This window comes from Phalangium opilio, unplaced genomic scaffold, assembly GCF_054372755.1.
Source record: "Phalangium opilio isolate 3A_F unplaced genomic scaffold, DU_Popi_V2 ptg000060l_1, whole genome shotgun sequence".
In the NCBI taxonomy this organism is placed as follows: Eukaryota; Metazoa; Arthropoda; class Arachnida; order Opiliones; family Phalangiidae; genus Phalangium; species Phalangium opilio.
The window spans coordinates 6,847,235-6,873,665 of NW_028324177.1; the positions used below are offsets into that span (position 1 = coordinate 6,847,235).

The 26,431-nt window shown below is 38.0% G+C and overlaps 2 protein-coding genes across 2 annotated transcripts; both read left to right on the top strand.

Annotated features, from left to right (window-relative positions):
* Positions 1-10,015: 10,015 nt before the first annotated feature.
* LOC149666971 (uncharacterized) lies at positions 10,016-11,352 on the top strand. Its single transcript, XM_089841739.1, has 4 exons — positions 10,016-10,596; positions 10,801-10,977; positions 11,056-11,169; positions 11,328-11,352. The coding sequence occupies exons 1-3, from the start codon at positions 10,157-10,159 to the stop codon at positions 11,099-11,101; spliced, it is 663 nt and encodes a 220-aa protein (XP_089697865.1). The 5' UTR covers positions 10,016-10,156; the 3' UTR covers positions 11,102-11,169; positions 11,328-11,352.
* Positions 11,289-12,062, top strand: LOC149666972 (uncharacterized). Its single transcript, XM_089841655.1, has 2 exons — positions 11,289-11,298; positions 11,377-12,062. Exons 1-2 carry the CDS (start codon positions 11,289-11,291, stop codon positions 12,060-12,062), a joined length of 696 nt encoding a protein of 231 aa, XP_089697781.1.
* Positions 12,063-26,431: the final 14,369 nt, after the last annotated feature.

Below are 26,431 nucleotides of genomic sequence, written 5' to 3' on the forward strand. Positions count from 1 at the left end.
TATTAATCCTTATTTTATCTATGAATTTGAATTTCTGGGGAATTAGCGAGTTGTATAATCTGTCCCTCATTGGTCAGGTGTGTCCAAATTCGGAATGTAATTACATGAGCTGTGCCACTTTGTTCAAAAACGTGCAGACTTTGCGAACCTAAAGATTTGGTCTTAAGTGTGCAAATATGACAAATATGTTCAAAATTGGTATATGATTCGTGATCAGAGCAACTTTGGGATAAAAAGTGCAGGGTTGGCTTGTTTTGTGATAAGAACAGAATTGGCCTTGAGTGTGTAAATATGGCAAGTAGTATAAACTGTGCCGTTTTGACCAAGTATGTGCAAATGTGGCATTTAACGGTAAAATCTGTGCTACTTTGATCGGAAACGTGCAAACTTGGCAGACATTATGATACGTACACAATTGGCCGATAGTGTTCAAATATGACAAATCATAATACCTGTGCAATTTTGAACAAGTATGTGCAAATGTGGCATTTAACGGTATAATCTGTGCTACTTTGATCGGAAACGTGCAAACTTGACAGACATTATGATACGTACATAATTGGCCGATAGTGTTCAAATATGACAAATCATAATATCTGTGCAATTTTGACCAAGTATGTGCAAATGTGGCATTTAACGGTATCATCTGTGCTACTTTGATCGGAAACGTGCAAACTTGGTAGACATTATGATACGTACACAATTGGCCGATAGTGTTCAAATATGACCAATCATACTATCTGTGCAATTTTGAACAAGTATGTGCAAATGTGGCATTTAACGGTATAATCTGTGCTACTTTGATCGGAAACGTGCAAACTTGGTAGACATTATGATACGTACACAATTGGCCGATAGTGTTCAAATATGACAAATCATAATATCTGTGCAATTTTGACCAAAGTTGTGCAAACTTGGAAGGTCATCATGTGATCTGTGCAGCTTTGGTCTGAAGCGTGCAATCTTGGCAAAGATTTTCACACTTTGAGCAACTTTGGTCAAAAGGGTGCAAATATGGCACGTTTTTTTTTAATTGTGCAGCTTTGGATGGTAATGTGCAAACTTGGTTGTCTCGAGGTCGATTTTTCCTAAGAGTGTACACTTTAATTAAAATTCAGCCTTGAAATTAGAAACAAGAAAGATCAACCAAGGCTCGGCTAAAATCGAGGAAGTAAACAACATATACAACAATGGATGGTTATTCTCCGCATCTCTGAGTGGGGCGCTGTTTGTAGGTCTTACCTCCCAGTGGTCTTACCGTTTTCCGTAGAGTACTAGCAATCTCTTACCATGGAGTGGTATTAAATGATTCTAATAGAGAATTGGGGTATTTTTAAAGGAACTTTCGTTTACACGAAAATAAATCTACCCCACGCAAAATAGTCCACGGAAAACAATATTCAAGCTCAGCCTCGTGTCTAAGCGGTCGTATTTAAAGGTTTACAAATTTCTTCGATAACATTCAAACTAAACTGAACTGAATCAATGCTAGCTGGAAATCTAATATCAGTGACGTTAACAGACTAACAGTACAGTGCACGTTGACTCGTGCTTGTGTTTGGTTCATTTTTGAATTTAATTGACGAATTCAGGCTTATTTGATAGGCCTACTTTTCTCAAAACTCTTAATTAGTTTTGCTTCAAGGGCTGCTTAGGGCTTACGCTTTTTACCTCTCCGAGTGACGTATGTCACGGAGAGGTTCTAATTTCGACGTGTCTGTGTGTGTGTGTGTCTGTCTGTTGTTATTGACTTACACCCCAGGGGACCGCGTTCGCAGTTTTCAAATCGGAGCAAACGTGTTCTCAATTTCCGGAAATTTCGAAAATTGTATTACACTTACAGGCTATTACTCCATTGCCTGTCTAACACCAACAGCCTCTGGTCTATGCCCATCCCACATGGACACCAGTCTGTACACACTGGCTTCTAATCACCACCGTCATCTGCTCTATGTCCATCCCACATGGACACCAGTCTGTACTTACTAGCTTCTAACACCACCATCTTCTGGTCTTTGTTTTTGTCCATCCCACATGGACACCAGTCTGTACACCTGGCTTCTAATCACCACCGTCATCTGCTCTATGTCCATCCCACATAGACACCAGTCTGTACTTACTGGCTTCTACTCCATCATCATTCTTATGGTTAAGACATACGCGGCGATCGGCCAGGGTTACGAGAAACGTCTGGCCTCCCAATGGTGGGGCTTCCACCAAAGGTTCACGCAATTGCGTTGTTCTTATCCATAGCTGCGATTCGAAACCCTTATATACTACCTATTGGAGTAAGGCAAAGCAACCGGCGTATGCTTCATTTCAAACACCAATATTAGTCAAATCTCTCAAGAATGTTTAATTGTTCTTTATCAAAACGATGTAACGCTCAATAAGGCGAACAACTAACGAAGAAAATAATTAATATTAATTATATTTATTTTAATATTTAAGATAATCTTGTTTCTCAACTCAAAATTAATACGGAAAGAGTTAAAAAGCAGTCTATGCTTTTGTCTGTGTGTGTCCGTCCATTGTTACACTAGTGCGTCGCGTTAGCAGTTAGCCTTGTGTTGATGTGTTAAGAAATCATACAGAACCTTAATATTCCCTTTTTTCAAAACAATGAACCCACTTTTGTTACTTCTAATAGAAGGGAGGTCATTGACCTCACGCTAGCCACGGAAAACCTCGCGTCTTCCGTGTCTAACTGGCATGTGTCTACTGAGCCGTCTCTGTCGGATCATAGACACATCTGCTTTACTGTCGCGACTACCTCTGTCCCGGCGGGGACGGAGGTACGCAATCCAAAACGGACCAATTGGACCGGCTATAAGGAAGACCTTATCCTACGCTACGGAGATGGTCACACCCCTAAACTCACTTCACCTTACGAACTTGATAGGGCTGCTGGTGACTTAGAGAGCTCTATCATTGAGTCGTTTCACCGGAACTGCCCACTCAAGACCGTTAACCGCTCAAGGCTTGTCCCTTGGTGGAATGCGGATCTCAGCCGGCTTCGGAAATACACGCGCAGGCTCTTCAACAAAGCCAAGCGCACGGGAGACTGGACTGGATACAGGCAGTCCCTTAATACCTACAACAGGGCCATTAGAGCTGCTAAGAAGGACTCTTGGCGGACCTTCTGTGAGCAAGTCTCCAATGTCCCTGCCACGGCTAGGGTCATGAAGATCCTAGCGCACGACAACACACATCGTCTTAACACTATTAAGTTGCAGGAGGGTGTGTACACTAAGTCTGGGGCTGAGACTCTCAAGCATATGCTGGAGGTCCACTTCCCTGACTCCACTCCAATCAATCCAACAAACCCTGACTCTCTATACCCTGTTCTGCACAGGGCGAAGAGAGAGGACTGGCTTGTAGCCAGGCAGGTTGTTACGATTCCCAAGCTTCGTTGGGCTGTCAACTGTTTTGAGCCCTACAAGTCTCCGGGACCCGATGGGGTCTTCCCTCGGCTTTTGCAGGAGGGCTTAGACCACATCGCCTCTCCGTTATGCAAAATCTATAGACTTTGCATTGCTCTCGGTCACATACCTTGTGATTGGAAGCGATCTAGGGTCATCTTTATTCCCAAGCCCGGGAAGGTTTCCTACCTCGAGGCGAAGGCATTTAGGTCCATATGCCTGACCTCCTTCTTCCTCAAAATCCTGGAGAAGCTGGTGGACAGGTACATTAGAGACGAGGTACTTTCGGTAACTCCTCTCTCTTCTTCACAATTTGCTTACCAAAAAGGTAAATCAACTGAGACGGCCCTTCACGGCCTCACGAATTGCCTGGACAGGGCATTCGAGTTTCAGGAAATTTCACTGGCCGTCTTCCTCGATATTGAGGGGGCCTTTGACAAGGTCTCTAGCTCGGTTATTACTGAAGCTGTCAAGATATTTGGCATCAGCGACACTCTTGGCCGCTGGATCAAGTCCATGCTCACCGACCGCGAGGTGTCGGCGTCCCTCCTTGGGGAATCTCTAGGGGTGACTACCAGCCGGGGCTGCCCTCAGGGTGGAGTGCTCTCCCCCCTGTTGTGGTGCCTGGTGGTGGACGAACTCTTGGAGAGACTCGGGGGTGCTGGGGGCTGTAGCTGCTTCGGGTATGCGGACGATGTAGCAATAGTCTTTACCGGGAAGTTCCCGGATACTGTCACCACACTTATGAGATCTGCTCTCTCTAGCGTGGAGCAATGGTGTCAGGCGGTTAACCTTTCCGTTAATCCTGATAAAACTGTCCTTGTTCCGTGTACGAGGAAGAATACTAAGGATCTGTTCAATGATATCTCCTTCTTTGGCCAGGTCCTGACAAAGTCCTCCGAGGTGAAATACCTGGGGGTGACCTTTGACTGCAGACTCACATGGAAGCCGCATCTTGATCGGTGTATCAAGAAGGCCAAGATGCTTTTCTGGAGGACCAGGAGCTCAGTCGGCCAGACTTGGGGCCTCAACCCCAAGGCTGTACACTGGCTCTATACTGGGATCATCAGACCCATACTATCTTACGGGGCACTTGTCTGGTGGACAAGGGTCCGGCTGAAGACGGTGCAGGCTGCCCTGCGCAAGCTTCAAAGGCTTGCCTGCATTGGTGTTACAGGGGCCATGAGATCGACCCCAACTGCTTCCCTGGAGGTGCTTCTTGACATGCTACCTCTTCATCTTTTCATTGAGGAGGAGGCTGTCATGGGGGCCTACAGGCTCCACATTAATGGCTGTTGGGTTCCAAGACTTTGGGATTACAGCCATACGAAGCTCTTTCGGGAGTACGCTGCACTTGAGCCGTCGTTAACGATGTGCTCTGACAAAACCGTTACCAGCTTTGATTTCACTAAGCCATTCAGCATCCACTTTCCCAGTCGGGCCGAGTGGACTAACCTGCTGCCTCTTGGCACTGGGGGTGAAACTATTTGGTTCACCGATGGTTCCAAGACTGATTCCGGCGCTGGCGCCGGCTATTACTGCCAAACTACAAGGGTCGGTTTTTCTGCTTGCCTGGGCACCTTTGCTAGTGTGTTCCAAGCGGAAATTGCCGCGATCTGTTATTGCGCAGACTACTGCATTAACAAAGGGTATAACGGACGGACTGTGAGGATCTATTCTGACAGTCAGGCCGCCCTGAATGCGCTGGACCAGTGTCAGATTACCTCTCAACTGGTGCGTAGCTGCCTTGATCTGCTAGCGCAACTGGCGTCCTGCAACAGGGTTCTGTTGTACTGGGTGCCAGGGCATAGCGGTTATTATGGCAATGAGCAAGCCGATAGATTTGCGAAAAGGGGCGCGGAGGCCAAGCTCTTGGGGCCGGAGCCGGCCGTCCCCATCCCCTACGGGCATGTCAAACGGAGCCTGCATGACAGGATGACTGTCATACAAAACCAGCTCTGGCATGACATGGATGGCCAGAGACAGACAAAACAGTTAGTCAATGGTCCCTGCAGGTCTCGTGCTAGAGACCTAATTTCGCTCAGCAGATGGGATATTAGGCTGGCCACCGGTCTTCTGACCGGACACTGTCGGCTAAATAGGCACCTCCATCTGATGGGTCTTGCTGACGACCCCCTCTGCAGGTCGTGCCAGGAGAAGGAAGAAACATCCGCTCACGTACTTTGCGAGTGCGACTTCTTCGCCTCGCTTAGACTAGAACATTTTGATTCACACACTGTGGAGCCCTCGCGGGTCTCCTCTTTTACGGTGGAGCGAATTCTTCGCTACGCTGCGGCTACGGGCCTATTCAAGGCCTGATTATGAGGTTGCACAATATGCCTTTGGCATCGGTGCTAGGGCGTGAGCCCCGCCTCATCAACAATAATATAATAATATTCCCTTTTTCCATAATATAAAGTGAATATGTGGAAGTATTTTTCGTAATTATGATGCATTTAGTACTTTTGTAGCTTCAAAGCTCTGTTTCATTTTGATATTCCAAAGATTTTTTTAATATTGTTATTTGAAATGGCTGTTTATATATTACTTAAGCTATACTACATCTGTATATAGAATAATCCTTGGTTTAGTGATTTCATGAAGAAAACTAAGACCTAGACTCCGGCGGGTATATTAAGTATCATACGCAATAGGCTTAGTGAACCAAAGAGTAAATAATTGAAGCCTGAGGTGAAGTAAACTTTTGGGCTTTGATTTTCATGTCTGAAATGAAGAGACATCAACGGTTCCGAGTGAGCCGAAAGTTAATTACACTATTAAATAATCAGGTTAAGATTTTATAATAGAAGAAAAGATCATGGTGGCAATTAGAATAGTAAAAGGGCTAATGGTAAACGGGTAGTAGCTACAGACATTTTATTCTCTGTATGGTGCGCATAGACTATTAGTGCGTCTAGCTACAATTTAACTCTGGTGTTATTTAACGTTAACATTCATGTTGGCAAAATAAGAATATTGTTGAGGTGAGACGAAACGGTAGTATTTACACTGCAAACCAGTTGTGAATGTTGCTATCAGAATATACGGTAAACAGCGTAGACTTCATTTCCTGATCTTTTCTCCATTGACTTATTTCCATGTGTCCAAGATTTATCCTTATTGGATGTAAAATGTCGTCTGCTTTACTGTATTATTCGCTATGCTTGGAATACTGCTTCAATATTTCGTAAATTTTTACTTCAAAAAAGAGAAATAATTCCATATCTAGGTAAATAAGTTTGTAGTAGTAGACCTCTTGACTCGGAGAGGTAGTATTTTGGTTTTCCCAACTTCTTTAAAAGCGTTCTAAGCTTAACTGTGCTGCTTTGAGGATTTATTAAGGTAAGATTTATTTTAATTTTTTTCTTTGTGCTGTATTCTTTTTTTCATTCCTTTGTTTGTGTTGTATCCTTTTTTCTTCTCTTTTTACTAACGGAAAACCTTGGGTATCCAGAACAGGCCTTTACGGCTCCTAGACTGGCTCATTATATGGAGTTTTTGTGCCTTCTAAAGAAACCACCTGTCACACTGAATAAAATAGACCTCTTGTGGCTCACTGAGAACACCTTCAGTGACTTGCAAATAGACCTATTGTGGCTCACTGAGAAAACCTTCCGTGACTTGCAAATAGACCTTTTGTGGCTCACTGAGAACACCTTCAGTGAATTGCAAATAGACCTTCTGTGGCTTCCAAATAGACCTCTGGCTTGCTAAAAGACCTGTGGCTTCCAAATAGACCTCTGGCTTGCTAAAAGACCTGTGGCTTTGCAAAAAATAACTATAGTGACTTGGAAAGCGACCTTTTTGTGGCAACGAAACACATCTTTGTGTGCTAAATTTAAGAACTCAAAATGGTTTCTCGAGAAAAAGCTAGAAAGGACAAGAAACGTTTGAAACAAGTAAGACAAAGAGCGTTGATAGCTAAAACTAAGACTTTAGCGAACAAAAACAAAACATATTGCAAAAGCTACTATATAAAAAACCCAGCTCTTTCAGAGTAAAAAATCGAGTGATGGACTTAATCGCAAGTCCTTATTGACAAGCTCAACAAAAATTCAAATGGTTTTGCAGGCCCCTAAAATAGGTGGCGCTTCTCGACAAATAAAAGTTGGCGCGAACCCGACTAAGAATTATGTTAAAAGAGTCTCCTTTAACAAAGGAATTTTTAAAACAAAAATTAAAAAAATGATTGCCGAAAGTTTCAAGCGGTTTTTGGTCACGCGACTTACGGAACGTTTAATGACGAAAAGAACATTCGCAAATTCACGTAAAAAGCAAAGTTCCAAATTTGCATCCCACAAACCTTTATGCCAATTGCTATCTGGAAAAACATCCTATTTAAAAAGACGAATATATTCGGCCTTCCATGCAAGGCGCTCGTTACTTATTGAAGATTTCAAAAGTTTCGCGAAGAAAGTACAAGAAATTGGATTGGTGGATAGTGACAATTTTATCAAAGTCATTGGAGGAAAAAGGCTTCACAGTAGTCTCGAAGAAGCTTTTTATCACCAGACAACATATTTTACTTTGGGGAATGATGGCAGAATTTTAAAAAACGCGTTTTGAAAAAATTTTGCAGTTCTACGAAAATGTTCTATTAATAAAAGTTATACGAGAAAGCTCTCGTATTGAAAAAAAAGTTAATTCTAGAAGAGCGGTCGCTCTCTTAGATAAGACTTGATACCGCCTCTAATGCTAAAGGAGGGTTCTTTGATTGGCCGTAACTTTTCTCGTATTGTGTTTGCCGCTTTGAAATTTTGCCAGTGAACTAAAATTTGGGCCTTAATTTAGTGGTTAAAATAACTAATAGTTAATTCTATAAAGAAAAAAGTTGTTAAGGGTGGTTTTAGAATCCATAAAATGAAACAGACAATCGGTGAAAATTACTATATTTTTCCATAGACATAACATGGGAATTTTATAGAAAGTGGGGGTCAACCCCGCAAGGATAGAAGGAAAACTATTCATTCGATACGTTTGGTCACCATCTTAAATGAAAGAGAACAGTTCATTGTAGCGCCTTTCTTTAGTTTCATTAAGATCAATTAAGTTAAAGTATTGTTTTTATCATTATTAACACATACTTTGACTTACGTTGCTTTAAGTATTGGAATTACGGCGTTTTACCACTGTTAGGGACACGCATTTTAGCCCTAATTTTTTATATTGTACTTACGGCGTTTTTGTCGTGATTCAAACCGTTAGAGGGATATTAAGCAAGAAAAACATGGCGTTTGAGCTCTTGTAGGTGCTTGGCCCGGGTGCTTGTGGGTGCTTGTAGGTACTTGTGGTTGCTTGTGGATACTTGTAGGTGCTTGTGGGTACTTGTAGGTGCTTGTGGGTACTTGTAGGTGCTTGTGGGTACTTGTAGGTGCTTGTGGGTACTTGTAGGTGCTTGTGGGTACTTGTAGGTGCTTGTGGATACTTGTAGGTGCTTCTGGGTACTTTTAGGTGCTTGTGGGTACTTGTAGGTGCTTGAGGGTGCTTGAGGGTGCTTGTGGATACTTGTAGGTGCTTGTGTGTACTTGTAGGTACTTGTGGGTGCTTGTGGGTACTTATGGGTACTTGCCCTGGGTACTTGTGGTGCTTGTAGGTACTTATGGGCACTTGTAGGTGCTTGTAGGTACTCGTGCGGGCTTGTAGATACTTATGGGTACTTGTAGGTACTTAAGGGTGCTTGAAGGTACTTGTGGGTGCTTGAAGGTACTTGTGGGTGCTTGTGGGTACTTGTGGGTGCTTGTAGGTACTTGTGAGTGCTTGTAAGTACTTATGGGTACTTGTGGGTGCTTGCCCCGGGTACTTGTAGGTACTTGTGGGTGCTTGTAAGTACTTGTGGGTGCTTGTAGGTACTTGTGGGTACTTGTCGGTACTTGTGGGTGCTTGTAGGTACTTGTGGGTGCTTGTAGGTACTTGTGGGTACTTGTAGGTACTTGTGGGTGCTTCTAGGTACTTGTGGGTACTTGTAGGTACTTGTGGGTGCTTCTAGGTACTTGTGTGTTCTTGTAGGTACTTGTGGGTACTTGAAGGTACCAGTGGGAGATTATGGGTACTTGTGGGTGCTTGTAGGTACTTGTGGGTGCATGTAGGTACTTGTGGGTGCATGTAGGTACTTGTGGGTGCTTGTAGGTACTTGTGGGTGCATGTGGGTATTTGTGGGTGCATGTAGGTACTTGTGGGTGCATTATTATTATTATTTGTTCTCCTATAGATTTGCAATTAATAAACTGGTCCCGAGGACCAGTAACCCCCACTTTTTGAATTAAAAAAATAGTCCAAGCAATTAATAAACTGGTTTTGGACCAGTGGACGTGTGCTATTTCAAAGTCTGGTGTGCTACCACGAAGCTATGGGGGGAAACTGTGACGTCAATATAAGCTGACGACGTCTCGCGCCTGTCAATATGGTCGCCTGAAAATAAGGTAAGAGATAAGAGCATGTGACGTCACTACAAAGTTCGTGGTAGCACACTATAGTCTTAATAATCATTTCGATTTAATAAACAGGTCTAATAGATCAGTGATCCTCTTTTTTTGAATAAAAAACTAGTTCGATCACGCGATCCACGACGCAAGCTGCACGCGCATCTTCTTTAGTAGTTTGTGCTGTTTTCAATGGGTATTTTATACGGTGTGATTTTATTTACGTCGTAGACTCGTAATTATTAACAAACTGAAGTCTTCCTAAAACGGTATCAGTAAGTCAGAAGTCTCCTCGTAAAATAGAAATTCAGAAACATGCCTTCACGACATGTGCGAAGGCACAGGGTTCTGAATTTAGATTCATTCCTTGCCCAGTGTCAAAATACTATTCGTGATGTAGTAAGACTTCTACAGTCAGACAGTGTCTCTTCAAATGTACTTGACTCTTGCGAAACAAGATTAACTCTTACTATCATGAACTTTGCAAGAACCCGTGAAGCCTTAGCTGATGAAATATTTTCATCTGTTTTGGATTCCTTGGTTGAATTAAGACGAGTTCTAGCTAATTTGGGAGCAACTAACCAAGAAGCTGAGCTCAATTTGGTGGTTCAAAGGGTCAGCTCTGGAGTAGGCGGACCACCGAGATATGATATTAAAAAAAACCAATTAATGTTTCTTCTTCAATATAAATTTTCGATTCCCAAAATTGCTACAATGCTACACGTATCTAAATCCACTATAAATCGAAGGATGGCGTAAGTTGATATTTATGAGATTTTACTTTTTAAAAGACCTTTCTTGAAAATTTGACGTCAAACCCAAAGAATTAAATTAGGCCTTGGTATAATAATAGAAAGCTTTATTTAATCCGAGATTAGACAATGAAAATAATTTTAAGACCTTTTTTTAAACGCGAGCAACTATATTTGAGTAAATGTATATACCTTTATATTTTTCAGTTATTTTGGTCTTTCAGTTCGAGGTTTTTATGTTTCGTTTGATGATAACGAATTAGATGAATTACTAAGACCAATCATCGAAGGAAACAGGCATTTGGGTGTTAAAATGATAATGTCTCAACTTGAATCACAAGGCTATTTTGTTCAGAGGGAGAGAGTTAGGTTGTCTTTACAACGGTAAATATAGATTCAAAGTTTAAAATTTGTTGCTTAACTCTTTTTATGCAAATCTTGATAAATAACGAATTATGTCAGACTCGATCCACTTGGACTAGCTCTTCGATGGAGTGATACAATTTAAAGACGTACCTATAGGGTAGCTGGACCAAACTCACTTTGGCATATTGATGGGAACCATCGACTAATAAGGTTAAATTTTAGATTTATTATATTGCTTTAGAATATATATATATATATATGAAGATTTTTCGTTAAAATACGGAGTAAAAATTCGAAAATTGAAAATCTGGTGTAGAAGATTTTTATGCATGACCAAGGGTTTTGATTAGGACTACTTTTTTAAATAGGTGGAAATTTGTAATTCATGGTGGGATTGATGGGTTTACCTTGGAGTAGAAACTAACAATAAAGCAAGAACAGTTCTTGAGCTTTTCGAAAAAGCTGTACAACGATTTGGTTTACCAAGTAGAGTTAGAGCAGATCAAGGCGGTGAAAACGTGCTTGTTGGAAACTTAATGGTTCAACAACGAGGTGAAAACAGAGGAAGCATAATTTACGGAAAGAGTGTCCACAACCAAAGAATTGAGAGGCTATGGGTCGATCTGTTCCATTCCTGTACAAATCACTATTATAACCTTTTCAAATTTTTGGAACAAGAAAATATTTTGGATGTCAACAATGAAAATCATCTTTACTGCTTACACGTGGCCTTCAAATCAAAAATTCAAACGAGTTTAAACGTGTTTCAAGAACAATGGAACAGACACGCAGTGAGGACGGAACATAATTATTCTCCTTATCAGTTATATATTTTGAGAATGTTAACTGGAAATAGTTACTCTTTACTTGAAGAACTGGACAATAATGCAGATATTGGTGACTATGGTGTTGATTGGAATGGCCCGCTAACAGAGCAAGATAGTGAGACAACAGTTGAGGTACCTGATGTTGAAAATCCCATACCGGAAAATCTTCTTAATGAATTTAATGAGCATATTTCAAGAAATGGAAATGTGGGGAATGATTATGGAATCAATAGTTTTCTAAGTGCTCTTGGTTTCATGAGAAATCATAATTTGTGAAATTTAAAAAAATTGATCATAATTTGTGAAATTTAAAAAAATTGATCATAATTTGTGAAATTTAAAAAAATTGATCATAATTTGTGAAATTTAAAAAAATTGATCATAATTTGTGAAATTTAAAAAAATTGATCATAATTTGTGAAATTTAAAAAAATTGATCATAATTTGTGAAATTTAAAAAAATTGATCATAATTTGTGAAATTTAAAAAAATTGAACAAATAAAATGCTATTAAAACTGCTTTCAACAGCGTGGTATGAATTCTTTCAAGGGATAGTGATGTAGGACAAAATTATTTTTAATCGACGAAGCTATTAAAATATGCATAAAAACACAATTACCCACTGAAACTCTAGCGTTAAATTACGATCAGACTGATTTGAACTCGCTAGGCTTTACTTCATTTTTAACAACAAAAAACGTTCCCGCGACCAATCAGCGGCCATTAATGGCAGCAAATTAAATCCCCTAAATCGATCATCCACGTAATTTGTCACGGCACAAAACTTCATTTCACAAATAACTTAATTCTAAATGGAGTTAGGCCTGGCGAGTTAAAATCTCATTTTGGTATTTATTCTTAAATTAACGCGAACGTTTTGGTGAGTAATCCTAATGGTTTTTATGCATACTTTAACCGCATATTCCTTAGAAATTATTTTTTTCCCTACTTCAGTATACCTTTAACGCGCATAAGCGCAATGACTTTTATTATTAAAATTACGTCTGAAATAGTTTTACAAGTTTAACAATAATAATTTGTTAGACCTTCAACCGCGTGGAGTACAATCTTAAAACAAGGTGAAATGGAAAGTATTTGATTCTACTCTTAAAAGTAATCCTAGTTTTCCTACTTCAATCTCAAGCCTGTTCCCAATGTTTTTCTTTTCTCGACGTACACCGTGATTTTTTAATTCAAATCGTGCAATCACTATGATGTCATTAGAAACTGTTGTAATAGGCCTAGGCTTGAAGTCTATTTTTAATCTATTGCTAGAAAACTAATCATTGGGTAATTGGAAAGAACAATCCAGACAATCAAAAATCTCATGGAGAAAGCCTTGAAATCTGGGACGGACCTCGATCACATTCTTCTGGAGTATAGAACCACGCCGAAAAATAACTTGCCATCCCCTGCGGAAATACTAATGGGTCGCCGCCTACGCACACAGCTGACCGCAAATGAAACACTATTGCGACCACATTACCCGATATGGGCAACAACCAACACACTGCAGAAGAGGCATCAAGACATGGCACGACAGGCTGGAGAACGTCCAAATAGACCATTGCCTCATCTACGACCAGGCGATTCTGTCAGGTATATGGCAGGTCCAAAACAATGGATACCAGCAAGGGTTCAACAGCGCAACCATAATGACGACTCCTACATAATACGTGCAGAAAATGGGCGCCTATATAGAAGGACAAGAACACATTTACGCCCTAATATTGGCGCGAAAACAGCCCATGAAAACCCAAGGCCAACAACAAGAACTCGACAACAACCTCTAGACGGAAAAGAAAATTCAGAACCATACATGATGATCAGACTACCGATCCGGAACCAAGTCGACCACGAAATCCCACCAGAACATGACGCAATGAGGGCAGAAGAAAGACCACAGAGAAACCAACTGTCAACACGAACCGGGGAACAAGGCCCACCATCATTCCCAAGTACCCGAGAGACCCAAAGCAACAAATATATTATTGCCAGACTGGAAGGATTCAGCCACCAAATCACTAGGAGCGGCAGGATATCAAAAAAGCCAGATCTCTTTTCTCCGTAAAAAACAAAAACAAAAAAAAAGTTGTTGTAATAGGCCTAGGCTTATTACAACAGAAACAAGGTCAAATATTGAAATTCAAAATTATTATTTTACTGGCCAAACAGAGATTACTTTTACAATCAAAATCAAATAAAAAAATGGCTTTTTTTCTCCCCTAACATTTTAAATTACAATCGAAATCAAATAAAAAATGGCTTTTATTCTCCCCTAACATTTTAAATTACAATCGAAATCAAATAAAAAATGGCTTTTATTCTCCCCTAACATTTTAAATTACAATCAAAATCAAATAAAAAATGGCTTTTTTTCTCCCCTAACATTTAAATGACTATCATTTTTAATAAAATTATTTTAAACTAAAGCTTAGTTTATAACATTTGAACAATTATGAACTGTTGGAACTTTAACAGCATAAATTGCATCTTTAAGAATATTAATTATGTTCGGATAAATGAAATTGAAGTTTTTAAGTTTTTTACCCTCTAACATTTAAATGCGTATCATTTTTAATAATATTATTTAAAACTAAAGCTTTGGTTATAACATTACTTGAACAATTATAAACTGTTGCATCTTTAAGAATATTGATTATGTTCAGATAAATGAAATTGAAGGTTTTAACTCCCCCCCCTAACATTTAAAGGCGTATCATTTTTAATCATATTATTTAAAACTAAAGCTTTGGTTATTATAACATTACTTGAACAATTATAAACTGTTGGAGCTTTAACAGCATAAATTGCATCTTTAAGAATATTAATTATGTTTGGATAAATGAAATTGAAGGTTATAACTTTTAAGACTTCCTTTACCACATAAAAATGAGACGTCGTTTCTAAATATAAGGAATTTGTTACTAAAAGTGTTTAGTACTTTCCTAAACACAATTCAAATACATACCATGCCAAAGACAAAATAAAATTTTTTTTCTCTTGGAGAACCGCATCAAATAAGTCGGCAAATTCTTGGAAAGTTGAAAAGTTCTCGGACACAATAATATTTTGAGTACATGTTTTGGCATGAGGAGCTCTTCCCAATCCTTCACCACGTTTAATAGTTCAGGCATTCTAGCTCTAAAAAGGGGTGAACCCGGAACAAATTAGAACGGTTACGAAAATTTCCATACTTATAGAATCGCATGCGCTCTTTAACGTGGTGAGGTCTCCGAATCTCGCAACCGTGGGGAAAATCCGCCATCTTGGAAAATGGCCGCCAAAATGACTAAAACTCTACTTAACTTTGTATGTAATTAACGGATTGAGTCTGAAAAAATATTATAGTGTAGCTTAGAACACTGCGCACGATTTATGTTCTATGCATTTTTAGCGGTTATCAAACCGGAAGCTGGCAACCTTGCATTAAAACAGGGTAAATCGAAAAGTTTCGTGAAATACAAAGTTTACGCGGAAAATATTTGAAGATTTTGTTAAATTTCGAGGTATAAACAGATGCGAGCGTTCTTCTACGAACTTTTGTCTATCATACCTTTAAAGAAGACAACATTGACCGCCATTTTGGAAAATGGCGGCCATAATTCTAAAAGCTACCTAGCATAACCGGACCAACTTTAAAATAATGTATATTATAGTGTAAAACGCCTTGTTATATGGGGAAGCCTTCATATGAGCAGTTCCTATATGAGCGGATTTCATAATAGCGGTCCTCATAACAACAGTTCTCTAAATAGCGGTTCCCGAAATGGCGGTTTACCCATTACAGCAATTACGGATACAGCGGTTCTCGTAAACGCAGCGTACCGTTACAGCAGTTCTCTAAAGAGCGAAAAAACTGATATGCGAAAAACTATAGTTGTTTATTATGGTGTAAGCTGGCCCAGCTGGGTTATATGAACTCAAAAAGAACTAGGTCAGATATTGATAATTTGGTTAGTTTAAAGTTGATTATTTCAACTAAATAGTATTAGGTCAGGTCAGGTTAGGTTAGTTTAGGTTAGGTTTGGTTAGGTTTGGTTTTGTTAGGTTTGGTTAGGTTAGATTTAGTTTAGGAATATTTTGGAATTGGTGTAACAATGTTACGCCTATTCCAAAAAATTACTGTTTACAATTATCTACTTCCGAAATAAAATAACCTTTCCCGAATGATTTTTCTATCCTAGTATGAGAATTGTAAACTGATACAGCCTAAAGAACAGTACAATATTTAAGTGTACTTCAAAAACACCATCCGTTAGTATGTCACATTCCTAATAAAATGATTTCGGAAAAAGTAGTATTTGAAACCATAGAATATAACTGTATTGTTAAGACATGCTCGAAACTCAAGACAAACACTGCTATTTCTCAAAATAGCAGCCGCTATTTTAAAACAGCGGCCGCTATTTCTAAAACAGCAGTTTTGAAAAACTCCGCTGTTTTTTTGGAACCGCGGTTGCTATTTCGAGAACTGCTCTACAGGGAACTGCTCATATGGGGTACACCCGTTTTCGGCACGCCTCGTGCAAACGAATGGATGTAAGGTGTTCAAGACGCTCATGGAGTCTATCTTTTCTCCTCAAACTTGCATTGATGACAGTTTGAAGACCCTTTGTAACTAACACGGTTTTTTATTTCCGAAATACGCACTACATATCAAACAAACGACTTCCATCTCGTATTAGGCGCAGTGACTTTTAAAAATCCACAACATTCAACTGAGTCTTATCCTCATTTTTTGAAAACTTTTATGACCTTTTTATGACATAGACCTTCGAGCTGGTCATTTTACACGAGGCGGAAAGTAAGCAAAACCGACCTTTGAACGATTCGTCATTATACGCTAAAATCCCCGCATACTACATGTATGAACGCTCTGCTTTAAACTAGTACGAGGGGCATGTCACTCTCGTGATTATGTTTGCATGCTCGCTTGATTAATCAGATTACAAAAGTTATCCCAGCCTTTCACTGTGTGAACAGCCCTCGGTTTAAAACTATTTACAACCAAACTAAATAAAATATATAATTTAAAATAGTATCAATCTATATAAGATTGTAATTATTTCTATAATTATAGACAAAATGGTGTACTTTAAGGTTAATCCATGACAATAACTAATATTGTATGTAACGTTTCTACATTTTAAAGCTTATCTGGTTATGCTAAGTAGCGTTTTATAATTTTGATCACCATTTTCCAAAATGGCGGTAATATTTTGTCTTCTTTAAAAGTATTATAGATAACAATTCGCCGCCTGCTATTAAATTAGCAAAATTTTAACCAAATCTCTAATTACTTTCCGCAGAAACTTTGTGTTTCCCGAAATATATCGATTTACCCTGCTTTAATGCATGGTTTCCTGCTTCCGGTTTCATTAACGCCAAAAATGCATAGAACATAAACCGTGCGCAGTGTTCTAAGCTACACTATAATATTTTTTCAGACTCAATCCGTTAATTACATACAAAGTTAAGTAGTCTTTTAGTAATTTTGGCGGCCATTTTCCAAGATGGCGGATTTTCCTCACGGTTGCGAGATTGGGAGACCTCACCACGTTAAAGAGCGCATCCGATTCTATAAGTATGGAAATTTTCGTAACCGTTCTAATTTGTTCCGGGTCAAACCTTATAATGCCTGTACTAATCGTGTTGGAACGTGCTTGATCAAAGACCTGACTTTTAAACCGATTTCTGCTTGGATTTTTTCGAAGTCCTCACACCTTGATGGAGTGTTTTTGAAAAAAATAGAATAGAGACAATACAAATTCGGACGGATTTTCATGAAGTTGTTCAAGGCCTTTAAGAAAAGCGTTGTGCATTGTATGGATACTACAAGTACCCACATCCATCAGCCCATGATTTCTGTCTACCTTCATTTTTTCATTAATTGCTCTCCAGTTTTGCTGACATTTGGACCATCACTTCCGATCATTAGCAAATGACTGATTGGTAACTGAGCATTCTTTATTGCCTGTCATATGTTCTTTGATAGTTGTTCTCCTTTGGCATGGCCCATAAAAATAGTTTCAAGATGACTGACCACGACTAGATTTTGGGACTTGGACCAATATTTGAGTGCAATTTGAAGTTCTTTCTTGCCTTCAGCATTAGTTGTTTCATCGAACTGAATTGCTAAATAAGCACCTTGTGCGTCATTTAACATCATTTCTCTAAAATACGGCGCTTCATCTACTAAGTAGCTTAATTTTGTTTCACCCATTGAGAAATGATTATGAACGGTTTCACCAAACAGGGCTCTGAAAGTTTCTTCGATTCCGTTGCATGATGCCGCAGACCAATTACAGCTGACATTTTTCAAAGCCCAGATAATTTTTGCCTTTCTAGCACGTTTAGAATCCCTTAATTTCAGTATCATATTAGTTGCTTTTCCATCACAATGGCTTGTTGTTGTAGTTAAACGTAGTTGACTATCAACAAGCTTAGCCTTAGAATTTTCCCTGTGTTTAATAGTGTCCGCGTGTTGTTGTAGACATTGGAATTCCTTAGCATAGCTGAATGATGCAATACATACAATACAGTAAACCCGTTTATCATCTTCTTTCTTACACCAAAGAGATACAACGTGTCCATTTCCATCAGTTTTTTAAAGCCAGTCATTAGAAAACTTGTACTTCCCCATAATAAATGCGAACTGTGCAGAAAAAATTTGAAGTATCACGAACAAAAAGCACAAGGAAACTGAAACCGCGGTCTTCCTGAAACGGGTACTATGCTGTGCTTCAGCCTTCAGCCATCGTCCCAAACTCCCAATTTTAGTTTTAGTCCGCTTTGTAACAGACTCCTTCCTAGTTTAGCGCCATCTGCCAACATTGACTAGGCGCGGAAATATAAATGTGTAAATTGGACTTTGAGTTGAAAATTATAAGCTGATGGCACATTAAACTAGGAATATGGTGATTTAGGGACCAAATCACAATTTTATGGTGGTTTAGGGACCTCAAAAAAAAGTAGGGGGTTTTAGGTATGGTGGGAGCCCTGCTACTATGGCATACCGCTCGAGAAGATCTCCTTCATTGTAAAGTAGGCCTACTTTCAATGCCATTTCTTCAAATCTCAGCGTTGCCAACCTTTTTTTCAGTCATACATTTAATTTATTTTTTTTCAAAAACTTAACAAACTCACTAATACCAGGCCTGCGCGGACTATTTTCTAGCAAGATATTAGAGAGCTTGAACTTGGCAGGCTAAACATCTTCTTCAAGAGAAAATATGATTTAAAACCATGGTAGTGTAATGTAAGGCATAGCTGCTTTTCCTTTGGAGACCATCGCCTTCCTTTAGATTTGCAGGCAACTGCTCTTTTTTGCATGGCAACGAAATTTGCTGCTTCCTTTCGCAGATATTTTCGCATTTACAATGTTAATGTTTCTTTGCTAGTCTTAGGTTTGGAAGCTTTCTTCGACAAGCTAAAGTTTCTTAAATATTGTTTTTGCAAAAGTTTTTTAGAATTTCTTTTGCGAGGAGAAATAATATTGATTGTTTGTGTTTTAATGCTTTTAGAAATTGGCTTGGCTTGAACTAATTTACAAGTGACTCTTGGCGTTTTCGTAGTGGTGGTAGAAACAATTTCAGGGGTCTGTGGAAATAAAGACCTCTTGTTCTTTCTATGGGGGTATTTAATTGCGTTCTTTTCTAAAATTTGATTTATCTCTTTAAACTCCTTTTGAGACTGTGAATTTTAAATTCCTGACTGGCATAACTGTTTGACGCCACAGGTTTTATACTTACAATTTAACCTAGATTAAATTTTGTAAGTTATACTTGTAACTTGATTGACGGCCCTGGAATATACCGGTATTAATAAAAACTGACCTTGTAGACAAAGACCGGAAAGTGTAAAAGATAAGTGTAGAAAATTAACTTCCTGAAGTGACAGATATTCAAATTTTCACTTTTGAAGACATGATTGTAAAACATCCAATTATTTAAAAAAATTCTTATCTTAATTTTTTCATCAAAGTTACTTACAAGAAATATGCGCATCATTTTAAAAATTCAGCTCTATAAAGAGACTAAAATGGACAGAAAATCGTTGAGATCTGATAATTAAAAATGTCTTCTAATGTAAAGTTTTCGAAGTATTAACAAATATGGATGAGAGGCCAACTACGACGAAACCTTGATGACTCGCGACTTTTGGCCATTTTCATGCTTTTCCTGTCATCCACTTTTGGTATTAAATATTAACGTGCTGTATAGCTCTCAAAAATACTTGGGTAAATATTGTTGAAGAATACTTTGGGAAAATGAAATTTTGGTGAAAAAAGTTAGATAAGAATTTTTTATAATAATAATCATATCTTCAAAAGAGAAAATTTCAATATATGTGACTTCAGGCATTCAATTTTCTACACTTATCTTTTATACTTTCCGGTTTTGTCAACAATGAAAGTTTTTATTAATATCTTCATATTAATTAAAATAGTTTAGAAATCATAAGTGAGAAAAAGTCTAAGGGCGTTGCGCGTCCATCGGTAATCTAGCTTGATTATAAACCGTAGATAATCTTACTTAATTTCTACTTGTCGGTAATCTAGCTTAATTTCGATTCATCGGCAATCCAGCTTAATTTCTACTTGTCGGTAATCTAGCTTAGTTACCAGTAGTCGGTAATCTAGGTTAGTTACCAGTAGTCGGTAATCTAGCTTAGTTACCAGTAGTATAGGGCTACATTTCGTACCACGGTAGAGGTATAAAGTAGGTGCGTGGGAACTGGGTCATGGGAACTGGGGCACGCCGCCGCCGCCGCGGTGAATCTTCGCGAGTTCCCCGCCAAGTTCCTTCCCCCCTCACCCCCGCGGGGTTCCCCGCGCGCGCCGCGAGTTCCTTCCCCCATTTTAACTCCGCGAGCGGCGCTAGTTTCGTACTATTCAATTCCAGGAAAAATTCTATTGTTAAATTCTTACTATTTACTGAGATTTTATACTGAGACTATCCCTGTAGTTTTTTATCCTGAGACTGTCCTTTTAAAGAATTAAGAGGTGTTTTCCCTCGGTAACATCAAACCTTAACCTTTCTGTTTTCATACCTTGCGTGTGACTAATCAGTAATAGGGATTATTTATTCAACAACACGAACTGGCTATAATACGTTTTATTCAATGCCTTCAAATATTTATCAGTTTAGTTTTTAAATCATTTACATCGTTTACAATGTAGTTGTAAAGAAATGGTTCATCAATAGGTAGGTACCAAAATCTTTGCGAAACTTTTCAATGACATTATCGTAGTTAATTACTTTTAAAGCTTTCACTAGGTTTTTTTCGACCCTTTCGTTCCAGTCAGTTTCTTCGGACTCGCACATAATATCGTGGGCTATTTTGTTTTGGCAAGAGGTATTGTCGCGGCATTGGGTCATCTCCAATAAGATTTCCGTTACGTTTTTCAAAATCGCTTCTCTCATAGTTTCGTAGTTTTTTCGTGTAGCTCTAAGTCTATGAGGGCTTTAATTTTCTTCAAATAATCCCAACTAGATTGGTTAAAGGAAATGCCCCCGCTTGTAGCGTACAAAATGTTGTATTTTTCTCGACATCCTCTCGTGTATTTTCTAATGTCAAATATATGACCTTTCCGGTTTACGAAGCATTCTATCTTTATATTGGTAGTAGTTCGATGTAGCCAGACGGAAAACCTCGGCGAATTTCCTTTGAAGAAAGCGTCGATTTCGTTGGAAAACTCCCAAATATTAGACCAAACGTGTTTCTTTAATGATATTTGTACACGAGTGTCGGTACGTCTAAAATATACCTTTGGGGTCGTGACATTACCAACCCAAACTTCTACTTTCTCCGAAATATTGTGAACTTGGTTCATTTTAAAGCGGTTAAGAAATGACGATTTCGACGTTGAGTTCCTACCTAATATAGTTTTTCCTCAAAGTTCAGGTGATCTCCAAAAAAAAGAGTAATACGAATGACGTCATATCTAATTCAACCAATCAATGCGCCTATATTATAACTGTTCGACGAATGACGTCTATTATAACAGTTCGACGAATGACGTCATATTTGCCTTAAGTTTTACTCTAATGATACAAACGTTTTTATTGTTACATTGGGACTATTTGTTACAAACTTCTATTGTTAAAGTTAGATTATTTTTTTATAAGCATTTTCTAATGGCATAGAATTAAGGCGATATTTACAAAGTCACGTCCTGTTCTTATGGAATATTTACAAGTCAGCTATATAAAATATAAATGGAAAGACCTTTGTTTGTATTAAGAAGTGCTAAGCTTATTGGCTGACTTAACCATCTGGGTAGAAGGTTTAAAAAACTAACCAATTACAAATTATGTACTAGAACGTTTATAGCACGTGATTTTACTGTTACAAGCACTTCTTGGAATCGGATGTTTCTTAGAAATCAGCTAAAGACGGTCATTTAGAGGTCTTACAAGTTATCTAAAATTTCAATAGAAAAATGGTCAAAATTTTTTAAAAAAGGCTTTTTGTTTTCAACTTGGTTTAAAGTTTTTGATGAAAATGATTTTAAGTACGAGTGCAAAATATAATTTGTGTGGATATAGTGGTTTCAAGCGTGTAATTTTCGAGTAAAAAACCACGTTTGTTTTTGTGATCATCAACTTAAATAAGGAATACATATATTCACATTGAAAGGTAACATTTTTTGCTATATTTAAATTAGTTTTGGGGTGCCTAGTGTTTGAAATGTGCACTTTAATAAATTTCAAGAAATATATTCTAAAAGTGAACTATCGTTATGAGTTATAAACGTGCCAGGGTGTTAGCCACTAAAATAAGATCTATATACATGACAAAAATGGGTAATGAACGAAAAATAAACGAACTCCTCCTCCTCTTCATTTAAATTAACAATGCGTATAGAGCTTCATCTATTTAGTTGTCTTAAACGGCAGAAAATCCAACCCTTTTCTTATGAAACAAAAGTCATACCATCCTGTTAACTGGAAATGGTAGTTGTAAAAGCCTTTCGCTAGGAATGCGAGATGTAAAACCCTTTTCTCTAGAAATGAAAACAATGTATCTGACTGAGAATTTAAGTTTATTATATTACAATTTACAATAAATAAAAAAAAATTAATGTAAAAAAGATACACGAGCCACTTTAGTATGAGTTACCTCTTCTTGGTCTCTAAATGTAAATGATCTACGATTGCTAATAGTATGCCAGCCGGTATTATGCGAACAAAATTCCTCACTATACATATTAAATAAAGGTTTTTTTATGCAATTACTACAGAAACTTTTCTGAACGTCCCAAATTACTTCTACCATCATGTCGTCTCGATGCACTACTGTATGAGTTTTTACCGCTAGATATTTCGTATTTGGTTCGTCCATATCGCTAAAAAAGACAAAACAGTCTCTGCAAACTCTACGTTGGCATTTCCTTTCACCTTTTCTCCATGTTTTTAAAAAATAGTCATATTCTATGTGGTGGTATCCATCCAATAAAAAGAAAGGGATGGTAACTCTATTCCTTTGCGTAGCTTGAAATTGAGCAAAAGTCAAGCGATTATCCACTTCGAATTCAATTTCTGATTCTGTGATGCAAAGCCAATTTGGTATTTCTTCGGGATATAGATCCTCTTCGCCCAGGTTCCCTCGTTCACCAATAGCTGCTTTCCAAAATACCCGTTCAGATACTCCCCAAAGTTGGCGTGGAATTGTTTTCTTAATATCATTAAAGGTTTGCTCCGTATTAGCTAAAACGAATTCCATTGTTACTACCATGGCTCTAATGGCCATGGATCTCAAAGACATGGGTGACCGAGATTCCATATTGATTTTAAATATATGAAGAGACGCTTTAAAGTTAATAACTGAATGTTGTATGTGTCCTTAAGTTTTAAATTTCCCCTTAAATACCTACTGTTAAATAGATAAAAATATTCGCCAAAAGTAACATTAGGTCGATTGAAAGGTTACTTACCGATAACTGGAATCGAACCAGGATCTTTCGAATTCCATATTTAGCAGCCAATACGCTACCAATCGACCTAATGTTACCTGTGATCTTTGAGTGTGAAACTATAGGTCTATTTTTCCAATAACTACTATCTATACAATGTATGACGGAGGTGATATTAGATTTTTTGGCAAAGGTAGTTTAAGTATAGTAAAGCATATATAAGGCTCATTAGACTTCAAAGTTAATTGTTGCGTTGAGTCATAATTCCAAGAAAAATCCTTCTATACCAGAACTTCGAATTAACTAAAACGCCATTGTTTCTAAGGCTTGAGTTCCAAGAAATTTTAATTTTATTTAAAGGTATGGTTGTTAAGTTTTATTTCTCTATTCGTTTAAGTATGTCGCGCAAATTTTTCCCTACTTTCACGTGCAAAAGCGGTAGGCATGATAAACTACATAAATTACACTCCCTTTAAGAAGTATGAACAATATAAATACCGCAGCCACCGCCACGCAAACTACAAAATATCCTCATTGCTTTCGCTTAATCTCTCTGCTAAAATTAATAATTTCTTCAAAATGGTAAGTAATATATATAAATATATATTTTTGGTACTTTTTCTTACTACTCCATAGTTTTATGTTATCTAGGCTCAAAGCGTTTGCAGTAATCCTTGGGAGACTCTTCAACTACAGTTTAGTCAATCCGAACAAATAGGAGTAAATCTATGCAAGTTTAATAATATATTTCTTTCGATATTATATTTTGTTCTCTGAGTATTTTATATACGATATCTTTCTCTCGATTTCAACAGGGATGCACTCAAGGAAGAGTTGGAGAAATTGGGATTTGGCACTGTACCCGTTAGTGGGGAATTGGAGTGCCCCTATTGCGAGGGCGAGTTAAAGGAGTCCCCCAATTGCGGAAAACTTAACCACTATTGCATTTCACCGGAATGTGAAAGATTTCGGAGGGTCGTCCTTGTCCAGAGGAAAACCATCCTGAGGATTCCAACCACCGCCGAGTCTCGGCACTTATTGGACGTCCGGAACCATTGCGCTGAATGCGGGCAGTATAAGCGCGTCATTAAAAGTATTTGTCCATGTTGGGAGTGGGTAGAGGACAACGAATGATGTATTTCAATTGTTTTGATTAAAAATGAACATTTTGCACCGTCCTTAATCTGTATGCATACATTTATTTTTTTTAACTATTTTAAATCTGATGTTTTCATTGTTTTTTACAAACATTCCATATCTACAGCTTAACACAGCACAGCCGCATTTATCACGATGTCAGAGATTAGGCGTATTTAAAAAACATTTACTCTGGACTTCTATTTCAAAGCGCAATAACCTAAATTTCTATAAGATGTTATGGTGCAAACCCTAAGGCTTGACAATGAATTCCTAGAAGAGACGCCTTACTCTTAACCGAGATACATTAAAAACCTGTAATCGGGGTTCCCCTCCTCAGTTAAAACCTTCGAAGAAAAGAGGGAATATTTAGATTCAATTTATGAGACTGAAGGTATCAAAATTGAAATGGATGAGGTAACTAAAAACCCTGCTATGAGAGCAATCTCAAAAATTTGTTTGAACTCACTATGGGGAAAATTTGGATTAAATACTAACAAACCAAAGTCTATCATAATAGACGATTATAAAGATCTATTTGGCATTTTAGTAGACGACACAAAAGAACTTATAGATTTAAGGCCCCTAAAAGAAGAGCTATGTTTGTTAACGTATAGTTTTAAGGACGAGTTTCAACCCACATATTATAAGGGGAACCCATATGTTGCCAGCTTTGCTTCATGTTATGGTAGATTAACTCTTTATGAAACACTTGCAAAGTTGAATGAGCGTGTACTTTATATGGATACTGATAGCGTAATCTTTGTTGCAAAAGAGGGGGACTACATACCCCCACCGGTATTAACTTGGGGTGTTGGGTAAACGAACTGGGAGAGGAATCAATTTTAGAATTTGTTTGCAATGCTCCAAAAAGTTACGCCCTGAAAACTACAGACAACAAAACTATCGTGAAAGTAAAGGGCTTAAGTCTTCAAAATCGAATAAATGAAAATATTGTAAATTTTGACTCCATATTTGAAAGTATTCATAATCAATCGAAAAGAATTAAAGTAGCCGTTCCTTTTAATGTACGTAGAGATAAATATACGGCAACAATAATAAATAAAAAAAATACATTTAAAAAGCGCGTAGTTAAGGGTTTTAATACATTTGCATATGGTTACTTAACAGAGACAACTCAGGATGAGTAGATCTAAAAAGAATGTACATTTTTCACCAAATGTAACTGTGTTTGAAATACCTATCGAAGATAGACGTAATTACGCCCTTTACGATGCGCTAAGGTTTAAAGATCGCATTCGAAAGGTGGAAAAAAGGTTACTCAAAATATATACAATTCGAACTGAGCAATAAAATATTCGAGTGTTGAATTTTTTGTGTCATTTTAATTACATTTATTAACCATGGCGTGTCGAATAAAATTTGTGGCGCCCTTTCAGATGTTATGCGCAGGCTCTAGCATTTGTGGTAAATCATCGTGGGTTTTTAATTTATTAAGATATAGAACATGCATGATTAGTCCAAAACCAGATCGGATAGTTTATTGCTATTCAATTTACCAAATTAAATTTGATGATCTGAAAAGGGAAATCTTTGAAATAGAATTTTTGGAAGGGTTATCTCCGA